We start from the raw sequence: 17,665 nt of genomic DNA, 5'->3' as shown, positions 1-17,665 counted from the left end.
CAACTGCAGTGGCATTTTTCACCCTGGAAACTGGGGTGGGGTGGGGGGGGGGGGGGGGGGGGTGGGGGCAAAAGAATGCGGAAAACGCAGACAGAACAATAATGTACTTTTCATGTTTGCTGTGGCTATTGCTGCTTATTTAACTGCTGCTGCTACAACAACAACAACAACAACTACTACTACTACTACTACTACTACTATACTACTACTACTACTACTACTACTACTATACTACTACTACTACTACTACTACTACTACTGTTGTTATTATCATTATTACCACTTCTGCGAGCGATAGTTACAGTAATAGAAGTAAAGCTGTATTGGTAAAATAGACGTTGTTGTAATGAAACTGGTATACATGCTTTGCCTTTAGGGTTTCTGGTTAAAACTGTGGGCAGAAGTGACTCCAAAATAGTACTATTCGAAGTGAGTAGTATTCTTGAAAGTTATTTTGTTTTATATTTGGAATCAAAATATTAAGAAGGGGACATGTGAGGCGAGAAATCATGTGGTGGATGCGATGTTGTGGAGGGATCCTACATGCAGTGACCGTACGAAGCAGGGTTCGATGTCACACTTGTTTTTATTTGTGTCATTTTGCAAAGTGATCGTACGAAGCAGCACGCGATGTCAGAATTGCTTTGTGACGTCACAATAGCTTCGATAGAAATAGAACAATTGTTACATTAATTTGAAAGAGTGACATACGACGTAGCACACGATGTCATAGTTGTGTTGTGATGTCATAATTGCATTTTTGAAAACGATACATTTCACAAGAGGCAGCGCGCAACCGAATGTCATAATTGCGTTGTGATGTCATAATTGCATATTTGAAATCAATACATTTCACAATGACCGTTCAAGGCAGCGCGCGATGTCATAATCGCGTTGTGATGTCATAATTGCATGCTTGAAAGCGATACATTTCACAAGGACTGCTCGAGGCAGCGCGCAATGTCATTACTGGGTTGTGATGTCATAATTGAGTGCGACTTAGCACCGGTGTATGTCATAATTGCATTATGATGTCATAACTGCATTTGTTAGATTGTTTTATAAAATGGGTTCAAGAATGTAGCCAATAGGAAGCGCTGAAACGAGTCACGTGTGCTTTGGTTACTCAGTCCCATTGCACTGCGTGTTAAATCCTATTGCCGATCGTCTGTGCGCGCGGCGGCTCCTTTGAATTGCATGCATACGCGCTGTCAATCCTGTAAACAACTGCTAGTTCGGACTGCCGGCCGGCCGGCCTTTCTCCCCTTGTGCATGCATAACATGTGTGGCGTACGTATCATACGTACAGTGTACAGTAGACCAAGCGTTGTGGGACCGGACGCGTACATGGAGTCACTTTGAAGGGCAAATCCAACGATTTAGCAGGTTAATTCTCACGCCGTTTTCAGAGTATGTTGTCTAGTAGGCCTATATGAGGAGTCTATATCAAGTCTTTAAGGTAAAGGGTGCATATTCTATGTAAAATAAGTAAGTTTTCATGCGGGAACTTAAGTGTCCGGAAACCCAACCCCCCATCATATTTATATGTGCGGGATTTCCGAGTGCGACGTGCGTAAATGTTTGGGACGAACATCTTCGGACGTCTTGACCCACAAAGGCAGGCGCGCCGGAAGCAGTTTTGGATTGGGGGGGGGGGGGGGGGGCAAACATTGGAGGGGGCTCAAGATTAGACCATGCATATGTTACACAATATACACATACACACACACACACACACACGCACACACATCTATTATATATATATATATATATATATATATATATATATATATATATATAAAGTGGCGTACGGTGGGTCGAAACACGGGGGGGGGGCATAAAGTAATTTTGACGGTCTGTATGCTTGTGCGTGTGTGCGAGAGCAATAATGGGACTACAATACATTACGGAATGTGATACATTCAACAACGCAGTCATTGAGGAACATTGTAAGTTTTCCTTACATAGATTATGGAATGACGGTGTGAAACGATCGACAAATTATATACTGTCAGCAACATAAGGTGAATGGCATAGCAATAAAATGCGAGCGAGCGAAGCGAGCGAGCTTGATAATTTTGATATTCTACAGTTCCAAAACTGGAGTTTTAATTGTAGCTATACATTTCGCTTTGGAAATAAATGGGGGCGCATCGGGCGCAACTGCTGGAAATTATTGGCAGCAACATTAGGAGAATGGCATAACGATTCAATGCGAGCGAGCGAAGCGAGCAAGCTTGAAAATTTTGACATTCTACAGTCCCAAAACTGGGGTTTGTAGCTATATCTTTCACTTTGGAAATTAATGGGGCGGCGCATCGGGCGCAACTGCTGGCAATTACTGGCTGCAACATTAGGAGAGTGGCATAATGATTCAATGCGAGCGAGCAAAGCGAGCGAGCTTGAGAATTTTGACATTTTGCAGTCCCAAAAACTCCCGTTTGTAGCTATATCTTTCGCTTTGGAAATTAAGGGGGGGGGGGGGCATCGGGCGCAACTGCTGGCAATTACTGGCAGCAACGTTAGGAGAGTGGCATAACGATTCAATGCGAGCGAGCGAAGCGAGCGAGCTTGAAAATTTTGACATGTTACAGTCCAAAAACTCCCGTTTGCAGCTATATTTATCTTTCGCTTTGGAAATTAAGGGATGGGAGCATCGGGCGCAACTACTGGCAATTACTGTCAGCAACATTAGGAGAATGGCATAACGATTCGATGCGAGCGAGCTTGAAAATTTTGACATTCTAGAGTCCAACAACTGCCGTCGTAGCTATGTTTTTCGCTTTAGAAATTAAGGGGGAGGCGCACCGGGCTCAACTGCTGGATGCGAGCGAGCGAAGCGAGCGAGCTTGAAAATTTTGACATTTTACAGTCAAAAAGCTGCCGTTTGTAGCCATATTTTTTCCCTTTTATTCATATATATACATATTTATTTTGTTTTCTTTGTTTATTCATTTATTCTTATTCTTATTTTTTTTTTGGGGGGGGGGGGGGCAAAAATGCGTTTTGCCCCCCCCCCCCCCCCACTTCCGGCGCCTATACACAAAGGTACGTGAAAAACGCTGAAAAATGCTGTTAGTTTTCGAATTTTCGACCCATTTTATAAAACAAATGATGCACAGGATTATTTCGTGGCGTTAGTGGAGGTTATACAAATGATGCACAGGATAGAGTGCGTTAGTGGAGGCGTACAGCTCACTCTCGGGTATTTACAATGTAGTGCAACATGCACTCGGCTTCGCCTCGTGCATGTTTCACAATTGTAAATACCCTCGAGTGTACTATACGCCTCCACTAACGCACTCTATCCTGTGCATCATTTGTATAACATTTCACAGTGACCGTGAGAACTTGAAGCAGCATAGTGCGCGATGTTAGAATTGCTTTGTGATGTCACAATTGCTTTGTTACATGATATTTTGTGAAATGATTTAACAAAGCAATTATTTATATGTCATCCCAAAGGAATTCTGACATTGCGCGCTGCTTCGTATGGTCATTTTGTGAAATATCACAGAGCAATTCTGACATTGCACCTTTCTTCGGTACGGTCACTGAAGGATCAGTAGTAGTAGTAGAAAAAAATTAAAGTAAGAGTGAAATTAATACTAGTAGTTGTAGTATAGATCTAGGATTAGTGAAGGTAGTAGTGTAATATAGTAGTAGTGGTAGTAGAAAGTAATAGCTGTAGTATTATAGTATTAGGATTAGTGATAACAGCAGCAATAACACTAGTAGAAGTATAGTACTACAAGTTGTATTGGTTTTAATTAGGATCAGTAGCAGCTGTTAAAAGAGTGAAATCGATGTTAATAAAAATGTCCTTGACGCAAAATCCAAGCGTTCCACGTTGACCTCGCAATTGCGAATGCTTATAACGAGTGCAGTGCAAAAATGTATTCCATGTCACAGTGCTTTCCTTTTGCTATAGCGCCCTCTTTTGCTAAGGTCAATTTTTCCACTTCAGCAGTAACTTCTATTATTATTAACATTTTTTTTTTTAATTCAGCGTCAGTATCTCATGATAAAACATACCCGATTACCATTGACAAGTGTTATTTTATAAGTTAATAATACGATACAAGAACTTTCTGTAGAGGGATATTAGGGGTAATTTTCAACAGCAATAAATGTCATGCGAATATAACATGATGATTCGTAAATACAAGGGTATGCGTTTCAAGATTATCTCAAAACGTCACACTTGATCGCATGTAAGTAGAATATAACTTGAACATTGCTTTTCCTAAGTCTCCTACATAAACTTCAATATTAGCTATAACTACACGCCAAGTTTCTATTTGATTTTGTTCGAGATGTTGTCTTTGTTGTCTTCTCGTTCTACTATCATAAAGGAGACAGTTTCCTTCGTGTAGATTTGGATAATTGTATTAAAATGACCCAAGCGAATGAATGAATGAATTAATGAAAGAAAGAATGAATGTATGAATGAATGAATGAATGAAAGAAAGAATGAATGTATGAATGAATGAATGAATGAATGAAAGAATGAATGAATGAATGAGTGAGTGAGCGAATGAATGAATGAATGAGTGAATGAATGAATGAATGAATGAATGAATGAATGTATACATTGTGTTCAGAAAATTGATGCAGTGACAACACGCCGTAGATGATCAATAAATTGACGATGAAACAACAAACGAACCTACAAAAGACGCAAGACTTAGCAGCAAACTCAGGGCTTGACAATAGCGTTGGCCTGGTGGCCCGGGGCCACTAAAAATTAATATTGGGCAACCAAATTTCCAAAGTATCGAAGGGTATCTTTTGATGGCCCTATCAGGCACCAAAGATTCAAGATGAATCGTTATGTTTATTCTCCTTTTAAGCCAGTAGATTTCTTTTTCGGGCAACCGAAATTTCAGATTTAAAGATTTTAGTGATCTGAACGGGCTACCAGAGGAAAAAAAAAGTTAGTAACAAGCTCTGAAACTCTATGTCGTCCCGAGGGCCCAGCAACACGGACTGTACACTATAGATTCCTTTCCAACAGTAGCGTGAAGCGTTTATCAAATCTCGCTATGCTTGTTCAAGATAAATATGACTCATCAGTTCATATTGTATTTCTTTCCTTTTTTCATTTGTGTTAACTTTGGCCTTTAGTTTTCAGTCGTTTTTTTTTTTTACTAACGTCACTAGAAAAATTCGTATAATGGCACAGTTCAGGTCAGACTGGTGAAAACTAGATGAGCAGTAAGAGAGGAAAATTTCTTTGACATGTTGTGTTTTTGAATGGTTAAAAGGTCTTCCAAATACAAAAATGCATTTTAATAATTATGATACAAGGCAGTAACTAGGGTAATTGCAATGGTTACATGCTTTTATGATCTTCAAAAAATAAAGGACAGCTGTATGCCACTTGAAAAAAAAGCGTCTTAAATCTGTGCGGCTTATGTAGATAAAAAAACATTCATGCTCTGTTCGTTTCTTTTGAATAACAATGAAATACTTATTTCCTCGTAATTCATCCCCGTTTTTATATTATCTATTCAATTACCATCGGCGACTTCACTTGCTTTACACAATTAAAAGATGTGGTGGTGATGATGTGCTTTTTGTAACGAAAAACCATCGTAAGCAGCATTCGAGTCCCTGACACAAAAAGGGTCATGGAGACACATCATCACACATGCACAGAACAGGACCTGGTGAGAATGGCCCCTGGAGTAGCAAACATCGGAAGTACATATCTCTAGCGCTTTTGGATTGTGGTCAAGAGGGGAGGTGCCTTGAATGAATGGGACGCACGCCCGGCGTAACATGCGGTTTTTGTGGTTCTTAGGGGCAAGCGTGCTCCAGCATAATGTTTGAATCTCGGTGGGTGCTCATCCCCTCTTATGATTACAGTAGGATGGGGGGGGGGGGGGGGGGGGGGGGGGGGGAGTGGGGGGGGGGGTTATCGCATGAGAAATGCCGTTGTGACGTCTTGCGGTTACATGGAAAACCGACACATAACCCCACTGGGTGCTTTCCATCAATTTCGTGTCACGTGATCAGGAAGAATGAAATGACAAACAATACGAAGCAAATGCTTCATTTGAAATAGTAATGGAGTCGGAAATAAAGGAAGAAGAGGACGAAGGAAATGATGAAAAAGAAGTAAGGAGGAGGTGAGAAAAAGGGATGAGATGATAACTTATATGTCTCACTTCCTGCTTTTAACTCTAAACCACACTTTTCGACATCTTGTAATTATCTCGCTGATAAAACTTTCTGAAAGACAACGCAGTTATAACAGGGATATCATCTCCCTGGTTATAGTTACTGCTGGTATAGTTTTATATACGCTTTAGTGAATTTATAAATCTGTTTACAAAAAGATACGGCGTACACAATAATTACGGGAAGCAGGAGTCTCGAGCGCGCAGAGCAGTGGGCGGGATTTGTGCTAGATACGAGATCCTCATTGGTTACAAATTTGCGATGGTAAGTCGAAGTGTTTGTTTCTAATCGTCACCGTCAGGAAGTTCATGTTTTCGTCAGTGGGCAAACAGCAGCCACCCTATTCTAAGAAGTGCTGATACCATAAGTGTGAAAATGATGATCTGTTTTTCACTTCAGAAGAAGAAAAAAAACCCCTGAGATCCGGTGTTTGAGGGAAATCACCTTCTGATGTGCCTAGTGTTACACTATCATAGTGTGCCGATGATCTGGTACTGGTAGTTCCATTGTAACTCAAACTGAGGAAGAGTTATTCGAATGATCTCTGACACTCGTGTTTTGACATAATAATTCTCAATCCGTTGAAGATTTCCTACTTGACGCCTTGAACGCCTACCCCTATGTCTCGATGTGTTTCTCGTTAAATTTAATTGAAGGCATCTGAATGATGCGGACTATTTTCGGCGCTCTCGGGTGCGGTTTTTAGGGGGCAAGGGGATTCCATTAACCGTGATTCGGGATGTGAATGAGAATGCATGCCAACTAACCAACCACGCTCTTTTCTCCTCCCCCCTCGACAAACTTCCAACCCCAGCCTGCTAGGAGTGCGTATACATGGCACACACGTGTGCGCGGGTTACTGGCCCGTGAGGTAAACAAACCTCGCAATCCAACGCCGCATTCTTGGACTGACATTGCGGAGCTTTGTGCGACTGCAGAAGTCCATGAAGTTTGCGGGGAAGGCGTACTTTTCATATTATGCTCCGTTTGTAGATATTCTTCTTGGCTGTTATTTGCGATCTCGCTATCAGCTCGAGAAGAAACAACGCTTTCATATCGCAAGTGGACTATTGCTACATCCTTTTCTCGGAAGGACATATATTTCATCGCCTCTGTGATTCTGGAGTGATCGTGAGTGCAGTTGGGATTTTTATTTCTTGGAGATAACTCTCACCCCGAAGTGGAGATGGCGAGGGAACGGTGGCCAGTGGAGTTGGTCTTTTGTGTTGGGCTGCTTCTATCGCTCTTTGGACTGTGTCCGGCCGATTTCTCAGTTACAGGTCAGTAAAAATCAAGTGGTTGACTGGTTGACTTTTTGTCGGTTGTAATTTGTTGTATTTCCCCCTCTTTTTGTGCGTGTGATGTCCTGTGGTTGCTCCGTGTATGGCTGCAAATTTTCATGCGGTGGTGCGTTTCAGAGTACATGTATACATGTTTGAAGAGAGGGAACCTAAATGACATCTTCTTTGGGTAAAGTTATAATTCAAATTTACATCCCTAATCATTATTACAGTTTGGAAAACTGTTTGAATATGAAAAATTGTAAGGATGTAATTTTGTAGGCTCTCAGGGCTGCCATATGAAGTAAATGACTATTATATAGCACAATATGAGCAAGTGTGTGAGTATTGAAAGGTGGAGATGATAAAAAAAAAATCAAGACCAAATAGAGCAAAACATAAACTTATTCTTGTTTCAGCTTGAGCTATGAAACCAACACCCTTTTCAAAAGGGAGAAAGGGGCAAGTAGGCAGAACAAGTACAATAAGGCTCTGACAATAGCTACTAAAGCTGAACAAAACAACAATTCAAAAAACAATTTCATGCTTGATCAATCACATGATGTAGATCTATGTCTTGCACAATACACCTGAGATAGAATACACTGGCATTAGAACAGTCAGTCAGGTTTGGCAGAGAATGCATTATAAGCCATTTGTTTTTATTTTTATAGTTTATTCATCTCACAGTGTAGTTCTTTTGCAAGTGTTTCTTTTTTTCCAAACTAGAGTCCCCCTTGTTGATCCCCGAGGGATGTTAAACTCAAAACATATTATAAACAGAGACTCCAACCCCAAGCACCTTCTGATCTGGAGATTCTCCCGCCCGAAACCCCTAGCAAACGGGAGACTCCAAGTTGATGTGTGCAAAGCGCGAAGTTCCTAGGAGTCTAGATGTTCTCTGGTGCTATCTAAGGCTTATTTTTTCAACATACGATAGAAATAAGTAAGAAATCCTTTCCACCGGGAGACACAGAGCCAGGGCGGGAGAAATCAAATTTCAAACGGAAGAACGGGAGATTGTGCAAAAATGGGCTTTCGGCGGGAGATCTCCCGTCGAAAACGGGAGAGTTAGAGTCTCTGTATAAATCTGCAAGAATATTGAAGTCACAGTAATTGTTTTTAAAGAATGTGGGGAATATTTCTCCTGAGATTGTATTACATAATTTGGTAGATCTCATGAGAGTGAAGAGTAAAGTGTACATTGCTTTGAAATTGGTGTCTGCAGCCTTTGCAGTGTGGTGTGAAAGTTTTACATGATGGAAACTGCATTGTTGTTGTTGTTGTTCTTGCTGTTGTTGTAGCATCTTTCTATGATTGCAAACTTTTGCCTGAAACAGTCTTTGGACTTCACTTGTATTGAGAGAATGTGCATTGTGCCTAAAGAAAGGGTTTCAAGTGGTTCAGACAAAGTAAGAGAGAAAAAAGCAACAAGAAAAGTATACCAAAGATAATCCAGTTGGAGTTAGGGCTTTCTGCGATGCACCCTATGGATATGATTTATTGGTAGCCAGTACAGATTATGTATGATTCATGAGCGTGTCGCTATGCTGGTGTGATGAATAAATAAGAGATGTAAACCTCACTATGTTCGGCAGATTGCCTGAAGCTGTGATAGTGAGACAACCATTTACTGGGCATACGATACATCTTACATGCCAACATGAACTCCAAAAGGCAAGGGGGGTGGGGTGGGGGTGGGGATGGGAGGGGATATAAAAGGGGCAGGAAGTGGAATCACTTTTCTGTTGTATTCTATGAATGAAAATGTAGATCACTCTACTCATTGCAGAGATTCATCACTGATGTGATTGTGACTGCAAAAATTTGTTGAAAATGATGATGATGATTATTTATTATGATTTATTCTTATTGTGATTATAATCATCACTATCACCATCATTTTTTTCATTCTTACTATTATCTTATCAAACTTGTCATCTTTTCCTCACCGCTGATATCATTTTTGTTATCTTTTCTTCCTATTTTCATGATAGCTGTTAAAATTCTCCCAACCTAGTCATGTATCATAATCATCAGTGCTTGTCATGCCAGTCTGTTTTACAATTTTTGTTTCTGATGGTAGAATACTACTGTGCATAAATGTTGGCATAGTCTTGCAATGAACTGTAGTCTTTAGTTGCTTGTCCTCTTTATACCTGTGCAAGAAAGGGATGGGGGGGGGGGGGGGGGGAGATGAACCCTCTGGAACTCTATCAGGAGGTACAACTCTTAACAGGTGTATGTACTTGGTTCTGCTGTTTTGTTTCACCATGTTTTTTATTGAATCACTATGCGCCTTTCTCTTTGATAAAAATGTCCCTTTTCAAGGACAGAATACCGTCCATGGACAATATGATGTAGCTGTATTATGTATGACACAAGAGCCGGACTGCACTGAGCCCAGTTCTATGTAATCCCTGTCTCCCATTACTGAAATGGGCTTGATGAAATTACAGCTCGGGTTACATATGTTCCATTAGCTGCTGTAGTTTCACAAAGAACTGATGCATAAATATGTATTCAAACAGCACACACTATCTGTTTTAAAAAAAGTGTGTAAGTGAAAGATCTATAGGCATGAAATGATCTCTTCGCTATGCCTGGAAGGAGCAATTCTACACGGTCTGGATCAGAAATTTGATGTAATTGTACTGCAGCATGTATACAGCCTCATGAACACCTCTCTGTCTTCTTTCTTTCTTGATAGTATTCAGGCGACCACAAAGCAAACTTTGTGAGACCGCCAGGCTCAGGGGTTTTCCATTCTCTTGTGTTTGCACTTCGTGTTTTGTTCGGGAATGACCATCCCCTCTTTTGTACTGCCCAGCGCAATCATGCAATCGGACGGAGTTATCAGATAACTGACCACAGTTACTAGGCATGGCTTCCTGCTTACCATGGGACAGAGTAAATGACTGTGTGCACGTCGTTTGTCGAAGAATAAACACCAGTCTGTCTAGCTTTAAGTATCTCACATTTTCGGAGAGGGCAATCCCTCTCCTGTAGTGTGGATCACCTCCGGTCTTGAATGAATGTGAGGTAGCAATCAGAATGCAGAGCAGGTAGGCCTAGGCTTACTCTTTGGAAAGTTAGTGTCCCTCTTAAACGGGGAAACCCATGCAGTTACCACCAAATTGGTCTGAAAACAAGCATTGGCTATTATAAATACATCCCATTCCCAACAGGGTATTACAAAGTGTGTGATAGGCCTACATGTTTTTCTACGTTTCCAAATGGCTATTTAGGCAATGCCCCCATCATTTAAACAGGCAAGTGTCCATACTTGCCCAACACTAAATGCTAAATGCCTCATGTAAGAGGGCGACCAGGTTTGTCGGACTCGGGTCGGTCAATTATCCACCCACACTGTATTTTAGGGATTTGAAAACAATGACAGTTTTCCTTGAAATTGCTCCTGTTTTCTTTCTAAATGCTTTTGATGTATTCTATCTAGTCATCTGATTGCCTTGAAATTACTTGTGAGATAACCCACTATTTTGAGAGCAGCCAGGATTAACTGTGTTCTAAGTGGTTCAGTTTGCATACATTTGATAAATGTTATTCATCATGGTAAAAAGTCAAAAAAAAAATAAACACAATCAATTTTTTTTAATTTTATTTTTTTACTATTGATGATGATGTATGGGTCTACAGGTGTTTTTAGAACTGGTGGTATCATTCTCCTTGTATGAATGATAAGTGTGTCATTAATCAAAGTGTTTCTTGTTAATTAGAAAGAAATCTTTTCTCGCTTTGAGGTGGTCTGCCTGACACTTGTTGTGGTGTCTTTGCTCACATGATGAAGAAGGAGGAGAAAAAAGGTTTTATGGCATTGTTTTTTCTCAGTGCATTGCCTCCAAAAATCTGATCAGGATTCTGGACAAACAAGTTGCAGTTTTTTTTTTTTCTGCTGGATGTTATTTGTGTTGCCATGACCCAGATGATGTGGATATTTTTAACTTAGACCACGTGAGGAGACATAAAATTCCTGCAACTCAGCTGAGCCTTGAAAGCTGATTCTTCAAGTACATTGTAGTTACAGTGTTTTGTAAAGCCAGAAGAATGGAAACATACTTATGTATGCATTTGTGTATTGCTGGCATGATATCACCAAAGTGCATAACTGGTATCCACCAAAGACCTTTGGAAAATAAATTCTACTTGTATACAACCAGTACAATTGGTAAGTAGGTCTAATTTTCCTTACGTCCCAATGAAGCTGAGCTGTGTAAACTTTGAACACTTGGCAAAGGGTAATTAATATAGATTTATAGTGTAGTGATGATTTATAGCTCAGAGATTTGATTTGTCAGTTGTGCCTGAATTTGATGAGGGAAACTTTTGGAAGACTTTATTCTTTAAAGTCACTTACACCAAAAGGAGGATGCCAAACAAATGACTGTAGGCCTAAGTAATCTGTTTGTGATATGAAATATAAGCTGAAGTCCTGTAATTGTAATATTTCGATGAAGTCACACTTTGTGCAGATTGTGTTGTCTTCTTGTGTTCCCCAGGACTTTTGTAGAGTTATAAAGAAAATTCTGCATTTTTAGTTACTTGTTCTTCAAAGAATTCTTGGGCATACATTCAAACTCCTTATATCATTCGAAATTAATTCACTACCTTCTAGACTGATTACCTTAGGATTCATTTTTTGTATGTTTGATGGTATAAACATCAGAATTACCCATTTTGGCTGCATAGTACCACTGGAAAGTTTTGCAGTGATATTTACTTTATTTGCCATTATGTTGTATGACATAGAAGATACGTTTAAACTATGACTGACAATAGACTAGGTTGTTGAAATTGTTGTTGTTGTTGTTTTCTTGGGGGGGGGGGTTAAATATAGTAGTGGTTAAGATATTTGTCTTTAAAACAGTGGTCCCAAATTCAAATCTCACCATGTGTCTGCAATTAATTCTTGGACAAGATATAATTTACCAGTATACAATGTACTTTCCCAGTATTGATGTATAATGGGAGTCTCTCGTACTAGTGGTACGAGTTATGTCAGGGTGATGATAAGGCATTGCACTAAGAAAAGGCTGCCATTATGTAAAAGACTGCCACTCTCTGTTACTATGATTATCATCCTATCTACATGTATGTTGACTATGGTATACCTAATGTACACAATGTTGTAGTGCTGCCATGTGAAAAAAAAAAGAATCTTCTATTTTATGTGTGACTGCACAGTGCTGTTACATTTGATTTATCAGCCATGCAGTCGCCAGCCAAACCTATCCTACTTATGAGGGCAAAGACCTCCTCTTTGGAAACTTTGGAGTGGGGGTGAGGAGAACATCAAGGCTCTGAGATGGGGGCAAGCTTGCACCCCTGCAGTGTTGAGATCTAAGTGTTGTGATAGCATTGAAACCGAAACTGGTGGAGTTGGTTATTCTAGCTTTGAGAGAGATGAGTTTAGAGTGGCGCAGGGTGATCTTCAGTAATGTTAAGAGCCAGAAGGGTGCAACAGATAACTATAGTATACAGGCATGATGTTTTTTTTTTTCTGTTCCTAATCTAAGAGATGTTTTGAAAACATTAAAAAAGTTTGATTCATTTTAGAATGAGGGACCTGTTTAGATGTACTGAGATGAGCCTTCATGGTGGTCTTGGTATAACTTGCAATCATGTCTGGAGGGGATGGAATGTATTCAACCCTGTAGCACTGTTCAAAAGTGTATTTTGATTTGAAAGTGTGTGATGTGACTTATGTGTGTCTGTGTGTGATTGTGTTTGTTTTGTTATTTCCTCAGTTGAGAACCCAAAGAATGCACAAAGCAATTTTAATGATACCATCTGTGTCTCACCCATGACTGGAATAATGGTTATAAGTTACCTCTCTGTCCAGAACATAAGGTCATTGCCATTCTTTTTCTGTGATGTAAATACAGTCAACCTCACAGTTATGTAAGACAAATTGGCCAGGAAAAATTCTGCCCAAGGTAGAAATAAACATGCAAAATTTTCTAGTATGTAAGTTGATATTCACAAAGTTGAGGCAATTTTCTGTGGTTCCTTTGGATTTGACTTTTAGGCGAGGTTGACTGTACTTTCCATTATGGTGCCTTGATACAGAGCACTTCATATTAAGTTTGTCATTTCATTTTTAGTGAGAACAAGACTATGATTCAGGACTGTACCAAACATGATGTGCTTTCGGCTCAGGGAGAGAGGGATTTCTCAGGAAGGATTTTTAAAGAGTGAGAGATGTCAAAAAAAAAATTTCACCTGTTGAAGTGTGACAAAATTGTGCTAAAAAAGTGTGTTACCACCCAGGAGAAAGGGAAGAGGGAGGGGTTAACACTTCTGATCATGTGACTATGATGTGACTTCAGTATTCATCTACATTTCTGTAGAATAAGCGTGCATTGATGTAAGTATCATGCAATTTAAATCACATATATATGTGGTGAGAGTATCTAGATGTAACTTTGTGCACTTTAGAAAGTGTGGAATGAGGACATTCTGTACATCAGTCGTGGTGATACTCTGTATTGCTGGAAGAGAAGTGTTCCTTTATTGGCCACTTGAATGTGAGACTCATATTTTTCTCTGATGTCGGGTACACTTCCAAGTTACTGAATATATTGTCTAGCATGTTTTCTTCAAGTTGGTGAATATATTGTCTAGATAGCATATTTTCTGCACACCAACTGCCTACCACTCGCCACTGTTGTCTTTGCCCACACACATACTTCGTGCTTTATTTGGCTGCTGTGGAAGGCTTGAATGAGATAGCCTCCTATTATTCATAGTCTCGAATTTGTTTTGAAGATAAACAAGTGGAGAAAAGTGTAGCCCTTTTATCTATCACTTGTGTCTTCACTGTTCACTGCTGGCATGGAGATTGTGCAGCCACTTTGCAATACAAACAGGGTGTTTATAGCAATATACCAAAACAGTGTAGCTATACAATGAATTTATACATCTGAACGCTGAGCTAAGTCCTGGAATGAGTTACCTGCTATTATCAAAGAATGTCCTACATTATCATCTTTTAAACGTAGATATAGAATGTTTTTCATCCAAAGTGCAGCTGAATAATTATTGGGATATTTGCCTTTTTGCTTTGTTTTGTTTTGTCTTTTGTGTGTATTTTGTCCTTTTTGCAATTTTGTGTATAATTTCTAATGGTATAGATTCATTCTAAAAATGTATATCTTTGATTGCAATTTGTAACCTCAGTTGTAAGGGAATCGGCCTTGATAAGTCCTATATGGTCTTTTCTGATTCCCACACATGCTAATTATAGCTGTTTGCATCATTCCTTTTGTTTTTTATGTAAACCTTATGTGCAATATATGTTATGTCCATGTACATGTACTTGTGTTTTTTGTATACTTTTTAGCATGTGGAATAAAATTGAATTGAATTGAATTGACTAACGAAACGACACATAACAAAACGATGTATAGCAAAATGATGGTCAGAGCATCGTTTTGAACTAGAATTCAATAATGAATCAGCATTCCATCATGTCCATTGTGCGTCTGAACATACACTTGTATGGCGACCATAGAATGGTATAACTGGGCAGGGCTTAACGCGAGCTCGCGTGAAAGGTGACCCTATTCCTCTCGCTAACTGCCAGGTCTGGACCATAACAGCATGCGCAGTGGGAAACTGCGCATCTATATGATGTTTTCCAGAATGGTCGAGAGTAGCGTCTGAACGGTCTGTCGGCTATACGATGATTCTTTATACGTCATTTCTTTATCGAGTTTTGGTATAAACTGGCGTGCGTCTGAACAGGGCACAAGTGTGATGGTTAGAGGGAGAGGGAGAGAGTGAAGGAGGGAGAGGAGGAAGGGGAGAGGAGGATATTGCAACAGAGAAGAGAGAGGGAAAGAAGGAAGAAGGGGGAAAGACGGATGGAAGAGAGAAACTTCCGTGGATGGAGGGAGAGGTGCTAGATATAGACTGTCAACAGAGAGAGACACTTGGCATTCCTGAAATACTTGTGATGTTGATATTTTGTCAGTTTGGTTCAAACATTGGACTTCTAGGAAATCTATACATATATGCCTATACTGGTGAATATTTCTCATCAAGTGCACAGGTTGTGTTGTGTCTATGTACCAGTGGAGAATTAAGTTTTTTTTTTTCTTTTTTTTTTGCATCTTAACACCCATGAAGGTACACGTAGTAGTATTTAGTAAGTTCTTTCTGCGTACAGTTTGCCCAAGACTGAGATTCCCAATTGTTCGTGCGCCACTTTGTTTCATGAACCTCACACCAGACTGATGAGTTTTGGCTAGATGGTTCCAGAAGTTATTCACATCTATAGGGAAAACTGATGACATGTTTCAAGTGAAACGCTAGTTCCATGACTGTGGAAAGAATGGTATGGACTTTAATACAATGCCTGCCTCTTCAAAAGTCCAGGTCTATTCATTCTGGCATGTCTTTCTGTGATTAATATAATTGCAAGAAGTCTGCAGAAGTACAATTCATGCAAGAAACCATCCTCGAGAGAGGTAGTCTTTTCTAACCATATTTTTTTTCTTCTTCTCAGTATGTCCATTATGAAAATTGAAACAAATGCACTGGGCTTATCTACTGAATGGAAGACCCAGTGTTCTCTCAAGGACAAATTCATGTGCGTTGAGAAATTACAAGTGAGTGCTGTCGTCTGCCACTGGGCCAGGGCAGGGCTGAATGGAAAGCGTACTCTGTCTTTGGCACAGTTAAATTCACCAGGCGATCATTTTTGGGAACATGTGCAAGAGCCCGATTTTGTCTCCCAGCTGCATGCTTGCGAATATTTGCCAGAGCTTTCAGCCGTGAAATACAGAGCGTCTTGTCAACAATTGGGAGGATACTGTAGCTAGCCAGCTGGACAGACGCAAGGAAATAAGCTGCCATATCATTCCCCTCAATTCGGGCAAAAATACTCCCTTGTAATTTTGATAATAAAAGCCAACAATTGATTCTCTTCTGCCCATTAAACCCTTTATGCCTGGACACAGAAGTGCATGTTTACATATGAATTGCGTTCCTGTGACTTTTGTTTGTGAAAAAAACACAAATTTTCTCGTCTGCAGGGAGTTTTTCTCTGGTGAAAATTACCCCTGCTATTTTCTGTGCTCCATGGAATACAGTAATTGCCCTGTTATAGGCAAGCTGAGTTAGATAGGAAAGTGTTATTTGGTTTGCAGTAACCCCAGAACAGACTACAGTGTAGTACATGCTGGAAGGAATAAGATGCATCCGTGGCTATTTTTGTAATCGCTGTTTGACCTGTCATGTGAACATAGTAGTGGAATAAATTATGTTGAATGTCATGGAATTACTTTTATGTTTATAATTTGTATAGTCAGAGTGTATTAGTTGTCATGAACATAATATACATTTTGTGTATTGATGCAGTGGCAACTGCTACACCTTTTTGACCCCAATGTACATTGTAACTGTAACATCTGTAGATGATGCCCGAATGGGCTGCCGGAGAAAAAGGTTACGGTAGTTAAATGTTAGAAATGTTAGTGTTGATAACCGTCATACAATATCATAGGTCCTACATCTCATGTATGTCATATGTACCTGGTTAGTGATAGCCTTGCCTGACATGACCATTGATAATGAATGTGATATGCTTCTGATGGGTCACAATTCCCTTATCAAAGTAAACATGAAGTAGGGCCTACTTATCTGTTTCTCAAAGAAAAGTGTATAATGGAGGTGGGGGCAAGTGATAGTAGACAGATTTTTAAAAAGTTTTCAGAGAAACTGTGTGTCTGCAGAAGGCATATGATATACATGTATAGAATTTCAATAGGGGCCTACATCTTGAACTCAAGTCAGTTGTGTGCTGTTGGTGTAAACAGCAGAAGTGGCACAAGTGTCGGCACTATAGATAAATGTACTGTGATTGTGGTAAACATGTTGGACAATCCAAAAAACTAAGTGAATGTCTGGTGGCACAATTATTGTGCCATTTTTTCCCTTTTTTCCTTTTTTAGACTTCACGGGAGATTTCAAAACTTGTAAAAATTGTTTTCCGAGTTGTCGTCGCCCGGGGCACATCCGTTTTTTCCCCCTTTGTCGGCTTCATCAGATGCCAGCCTCGGACCGGCCATATTTCAATGCTAGTTTGGGGACTACAGGGCAATTTAGCCTCTACAAGAGACCTAATGGGCTGCAAATGAATTGAGCATACATGTACGTCTCTTATTTCCAGAAGAGGA

General features: G+C 39.9%; 1 protein-coding gene across 1 annotated transcript in view; it reads left to right on the top strand.

Moving 5' to 3' along the window:
* The first annotated feature begins 6,852 nt into the window (after nucleotides 1–6,852).
* Nucleotides 6,853–17,665, top strand: part of LOC139719719 (uncharacterized) — a 146,498-nt gene continuing 135,685 nt past the window's right edge. Inside the window, exon 1 of the mRNA XM_071631113.1 lies at nucleotides 6,853–7,466. Within this exon, the coding sequence (XP_071487214.1) occupies nucleotides 7,373–7,466 (94 nt within the window). The 5' untranslated portion in view covers nucleotides 6,853–7,372. The remainder of the gene's footprint in view (nucleotides 7,467–17,665) is intronic.

Source organism: Diadema antillarum, unplaced genomic scaffold, assembly GCF_040938485.1.
Source record: "Diadema antillarum isolate AM-2024a unplaced genomic scaffold, OU_Dant_1.0 scf00000114, whole genome shotgun sequence".
NCBI lineage: Eukaryota > Metazoa > Echinodermata > Echinoidea > Diadematoida > Diadematidae > Diadema > Diadema antillarum.
This window is presented reverse-complemented; position numbering and strand designations above follow the sequence as displayed.